A 6,000-nucleotide genomic window follows, 5' to 3' on the forward strand; every position below is an offset into this window, starting at 1 on the left:
TTGCTGATATGCAATAATGTTTTGTCACTTTTAGGAGTAGCCACGAAGCACAGATCTGGTCCATGAGAATTTATTCCACCAATTAAGAACAGCAGACTTGAACAGCAAGAAAAATCAAACAGGTATAAGAACATCAGACTGATGCTTGAAGATCTTCCAAGAATGTGCTAACTAAACAGGGCAATGCTTTTCATTTCGTTGACCGAAAGCACACCCTCCATACTCAAATATTAATTTAGATACCTGCCTACCAAGATCAACTTGCTTTTTGGTTTTGATTTTTGCAATAGTAAATGATGAATGATTCATTATTAGTATTTCTTATTTTTAAACTTCACTTACACTACGCATCCACTTTGGATTAGAATCAGAAGCTAAAATGTACAAAAGCAGCCTTACACAACTTTCTCTTTCTCTTTAAACAGAATGCTGGATAGACATGGACTGAGAGGAAATGCTTTACATTGGAACAAAAGAAGTGTTGTTGGCAAGAACAAACAAGTGCCAAGTGTTTGTATACTGACCCAACATCCAAGATTTCTGGAATTTCTGAATTCCTGCCTGTTTGGGCCAGCAAATCTATTATTCTGCAAAACCATCCTACTGAATGGGTGAGGGCATTGCTCTGAATTTTCAGATTTCTTTCCCAAAACTCCCTCCAAGTACTTCTGGCCACCCAAGGAGACCTTGCTACAGGCAGATCTAAATCCCCCAAGGGTCTTAAACTCAAGGCCCCCTCTTTCCATTTTCTATTGCAAGTTTTAATAGCACTGCACTTTCTTCAGTTAGCACTGAATTAACACACTCCCATTCTTATTTGTCAGTTATGAAGTACTAAGTCTAAAAAAATTACCCTAAACTACCCGCACATCTGATCTTCACAAGCCATTTAAGCATAATCTCTGCATTCATCTTCCTAATGACAGCCCCATTTCTGTCCTCTTAATAACAATAATCACTAACTCAAAGGTGTTATTTGCCTTGATTGTTTTGAAATGGCTGCTTTTTGCCTTTCCTACTTAATCTCTACAGCAATTTTTCTTACTGGAAAGAAAAAACAGCAAAACCATATGGTATTACAGGCATCAGCACTGCCTGTATTGTTGTGCATTTTTATTAAGAGCCTCAGGAAAACATTATTCTATTTGAAAAAATATTTGAAACTAACCATAAGCTGCATACGCAAATTTTAAATAAATACTCTGTGACAGAAGAGATACTTTAAAATGAAATGTTTCTTATCTTGTAGATAAAAAGTAACAAGAAATTTGCTGCTCCGCACACGGTCCTGAAGGTCAGGATACTATCAGAGAACAATCCAATAAGCACTATCATCTCACAACACAGTTTGAATGAAAGAAGAGCAAATTCTGCTAGCAAATTCATGCAAAGACATGAAAAAAAAAGAAGGAAGGGATCAGTACTTTATGGATCCCACATTTTAATGTGTGTTGAGCTTCTGAGATCTTTGTTTTAACATCATCTTAGAAACGACTACTTGTTTGCATCCCAGAAACATTCAAGCCCATTACAGCCCACCATCAGTAGAACGCACAGAATGCTGTAGAATTGATGTCGGGGTTTATTGCATAGCCTACACAGTAAATGAAGGGCAAAGCTGCTACTACTGTTGCAGTAAAACCAACAACTGAGCTCTGTGTTGAATATGTGAGAGCTACAGGTGCAGGCAAACCACTCTCCCATTTTCCATTCCAGCTGGATACCCTGGGAACGAAAAGGAACTTTTCACCCAAGACCACTTAATAAGGAAAATAAAACATTGTTTTCATTATGAGTTCTACATTTTCATCCTAAATGGACTAATACAAGAATCACCACATCACCGACTTCATTGCAAGTTAAGCAGAATTTGACCTCCAAGTAACAACAGTTACAGACAAGTTTGCATCCCAAAAATACATATATTTAAAACAGATGTGGCATTAAGTTTCTTTGCTGCAAGCAGTAATTTATGAAATGCTTGTTACACCCCCACAATTTTTTTGTTCTTAAAAACCACTTAACATGCCAATCTTATTTCAGGAGGAAATAAATTAACTCTGCTGCTTTGTGCCAATGCAGATGAACTTCCCACACACCTGCATTGTGTTCAGTTAGTCATCTGAATTATGACAAATGAACAAAGTACTTCCAACCAGATCATATTCCTAAGGTCAATCATACAGCAAGAGCTGTACAGGAGATCACTCTTCAGAGCCCCTCACTTTCATCAGTGCAATGTCCCACTGCAGCAATGGACGAGCCCCTTCACCACCATGAACCATCAGCAGGGGTGGCCATGTCTCTGTCACCACCCCGTTCCTGTCACTGCAATTCCCACAAGCCCTAACAAGGACGGGTTGCAAGCTGCTCCAACTTCCATGAGTTCTGGCTACTCAAACCCTTCCTTGCAAGGAAATCAGGAAAAATGGATCAATCTGCATCTAGCATGTGAGAGGAGGTAACAGCACACAGCAGCACGTGGCTGTGCACCAGGAGATACCACATGGAAGGACTTTCATCCTCAGAACCACAGAACACCCGGCTTTCTGCATCTGATAATCCCCATTCCACTACTTAGGATATGACTAACGCCACACGTATTTGTATTGTGGTAGCTGTAGGTTAATGTCCTGCCTAAATTACCAAATGTTATTAGAACCCCAGACAATTGCTTAATAAAAATTTAATCATATTGTAATTTCTAATCATCATTAAAGATGCTTAACAAGTTAATCTCTCTATTGTGCTCCCATAACATCGTGGATCAGGAAGTCAGCTGGCATAAGGCAGTGCAGCTTCACCAATACTAATAGGGCTGCTTTCATCTGACTCCAACTGAGGATCTGGCCCAGGAAGAAAACAGCAGTCATCAAATCCTCTCAGCAAAGCTTTTGATTCTGCTTCTCTGTACTGCTTCACAGCTAGTCCAGAATAAAAAAATAAAGAGACTGCTACCATGTCAAACAATATAGCATAAACCAAGATACGTTGTGCAGCTCTACCTTCTGTCTGTGGTAGAGGAAACACTGTGAACACTGCAGAACACAGTTCAAAATCTCATTTTGACTTTGCCCATGCATTTGTCTGACAGCAGCACTCACACGCAAATACCGTGGGAGGATCACTAAGAGCTAATGAGTTGTCTTCCAGCTCAGCTCTGCTCTGACTACCTAGCAGTGGAGCAACAAGATGCTGTGACCTCAGCCTTACAGAAGCACGCATTAGTTCACCTCAGGAAACCAGCTCGTTCCCTCATCCTTTCTGTGGACCTGCAATCTGCGCTGAATAGTCTGAGGACCACAACGCATACAGCCAACGCTGCTCCTATTTCCCATAAGCTCTCCCTAAATTCACAACATGTGCATTCCCTGGGTCACAGAGGAACAAATGCAAAGCCATGCTTAGAGGCTGCTCTTTCGTGAGGTGCATATATACCTCTTATGTAACCACAGCTTTGCTGGCTGCAGCTGCAGGTGGGCAGGAACAGGGGAAAGAGGCTGGTGCCAAAGAGCTGCCAGATTTACTAAACCCAGCGGTTTGAGCACAGACCTGCACGTGGCTGGGGCTGCTCCTGTTGCATAGCTTAGGAGGAGCAGAGAGTAAGAAACAAACCAAGCTTCAGCTGCTCGAAACCACTTGCTGACTGGTGCCACGTGCATGCACGGTGGAATTCTGCTATCGTGCACAACATGGTAGCCTAGACGCTAAATAAAACACATTTGATAACCCATCATTAAATACTGATTTTCGTTTAATACATAGAATTTGAAAACAAAAACTCAATCCGACTGGATTGCTCCTGCCTCCTTTACTGCTGCTGGTTGAAATACACCAGTTGTGTGTGTCACAGCGTTCACAAGGGGGTGAAAGCAACAAGGACAACATTTTGGTGTTAGGTTCACTCAAGCACACCACTTGCAATCAGAACTGACAGTGACGAGGAAATACAACGAAATGAAAAGACATACAACTGGATCCACTTCTGATGAAAGTGCTCATTGGCACTGAGCTCGGTGCAAGCTCCGCTGTGCCACTGTGTTTCATACTGGACACCAGGCAACCCAACGCTGAGCCGGTCAAAGTGCATCACAGCAATATCCACTACGGCACTCCACACAGACCCACCGCCACCTCAGGGAAAGCCTTCCCCAGCAAAGAACTCAAAGATAAAAATGCAGTTCAGTTCCTTCTTTTCATAAGTTATTAACAAACAAACAAACAAAAAAATCCAACACTATTATTGCACCTTTTGGCAAACGCAGCGACAACCTGCGTTGTCGACACCCGGCTCCCCGTGCCCGTAGACCAGGATGGAGCCGATGCTTGTGAGGGACCCCCCGAGCAGCTCAGCCTCTCCCGCCGCACGGGCAGCGCTGCCGCCCTCCGCACCGCGTTCCCAGGCGCTGCGTGCCTGCGGCGGGCGGGGCCGCGCCGTGCGGCCGGGACACGCGGGGCGAACCGGCAGCAGCGCTACTCACCGGGAGGGTTTACCGCCGCCGGCGTTGCCATCTTGTCTCTGAGCGGAATTAAGACAAACGCAAAGGGGAGGAGGGATGCTCTGAGCGGCGCGGGGGAGGCGGGGGCGGCAGCCGGCGCCGGGGCGGGCGAGGCGGGAGGCGCGGAGGCTGTCGGGCTGCTCCCGCCCCGGGGCCCGGCGGCGGCGGCAACGGCGTTCCCCGCTCGGTGCGGGGCGGCCCAAGATGTCCGATGGCCCCGCGCCGCCTCTGCTCATGCGCCGCGCGCAGTGAGCATGTGCCAGGCGGCCGCACATGTGCGCTACGCCCGCTCCCGCCGGAGCCCGAGCGGGACCCCCGGCCGAAGCCCGGTGTGAGAGCGCCGGGCTCCGCTCCCGGAACTGCCGCCCCCCTCGAGGTTCGAACCCGTGGCCGTGGAGCGGTCCTGGCAGGGCGCGGCTCCTGAGGGAGAGCTCTCGAGCCGAGGCCCGCGACCGTGGCTTCCGGTCCTTCAGCCCGCGGGGTTCTGCTGCGGTGAACGCACTCGCAGTAGAGTGGGATGGGGTTCAGCTGGGCAAACGCTCTACAGCTTTCTGGGGGAAAAATGAGGTCCGGTAGCGTCTTCAAGTCACAAATACGCTGCCAATGTCTGGAGGTGGAAGATGTGATGGTTCCAGTTGGTCATGCTTACAAAGAGACTTTGTCTATTATTAATAATACTGATTTCATTGTGCTTCTAATTGAAATGTTATAACTGAATCATAGAACCATAGAATATCCTGAGTTGGAAGGGACCCATAAAGATCATAGAGTCCAAACTCTGGCTCCACATGTGGCCACCCAAAAATTGGACCCAATCTCTAGGAGATCTTGATGTTGCAGCTCAGGACTGCCCAGCGCCCTGGGAAGTCTGCTCCATGCCCACCACCCGCTGGTGAAGAACCTTCTCTCCTAATATCCTGACCTCCCAGTTCCTGGGGCTCTTGAATGGAAAAAAGAATCAAGGAATTCAGACAGGCGACCACGCTCCTCCCAGATGTGTATATACAAATTACATCTATGTCTCATCGTCCCCTGTTCAGTGCAGGGGAGTTGGACCAGATGACCCTTAAGGGTCCCTTCCAACTCAATTCAATAACTAATTAACAAGCTGCATGATTTGGTGGAAGCAACCCATGTGACAACTGCGGCAGTCACATGTAGTGTATATGCAGTACTAACAAAGCAAACCTGTATTGCAATGGCTTTTGGCTCTTTCACGCCCTTGGAACACTGTGAGGTTTGTTAATTGTTAAGCGGCTTCACTCGACTGTGCTTGGTGGCCCCAAGCAGTCCTGCAGAAGTTAATGGAATCACTCAAGGCAAAAAAAATTGCACATCGCTCCCTTACTTTGATCAATAAGTAACCTGAAACAGTTCAGCCATGAGGATGTAAATTTGCAGAAAGATGGAGAAAATATGGAAACTGTTGACTCGTTTTTGTAGATTAATTTTATCAGGATAGCGTTAAAATGCTCCTGCTTATCTAGAAAGTTTACTTTAT

At 46.2% G+C, this 6,000-nt stretch overlaps 1 protein-coding gene across 2 annotated transcripts in view; it reads right to left on the minus strand.

The window, feature by feature from the left end:
- The window catches only part of ARNT2 (aryl hydrocarbon receptor nuclear translocator 2), a 92,907-nt gene extending 88,316 nt beyond the window's left edge, over nt 1-4,591 (minus strand). The window contains exon 1 of one of the 2 annotated variants that reach the window (XM_042876054.1): nt 4,482-4,591. In XM_042876054.1, coding sequence (XP_042731988.1) covers nt 4,482-4,512 — 31 coding nt within the window. In that variant the 5' untranslated portion in view covers nt 4,513-4,591. Of the gene's footprint in view, nt 1-4,249; nt 4,324-4,481 lie in introns of those variants that run through there. The other variant, XM_042876055.1, reaches the window with a different exon arrangement.
- Nucleotides 4,592-6,000: the final 1,409 nt, after the last annotated feature.

Source organism: Lagopus leucura, unplaced genomic scaffold (genome assembly GCF_019238085.1).
Source record: "Lagopus leucura isolate 7727_CA_CO unplaced genomic scaffold, USGS_WTPT01 Super-Scaffold_100015, whole genome shotgun sequence".
NCBI classification, from domain to species: domain Eukaryota; kingdom Metazoa; phylum Chordata; class Aves; order Galliformes; family Phasianidae; genus Lagopus; species Lagopus leucura.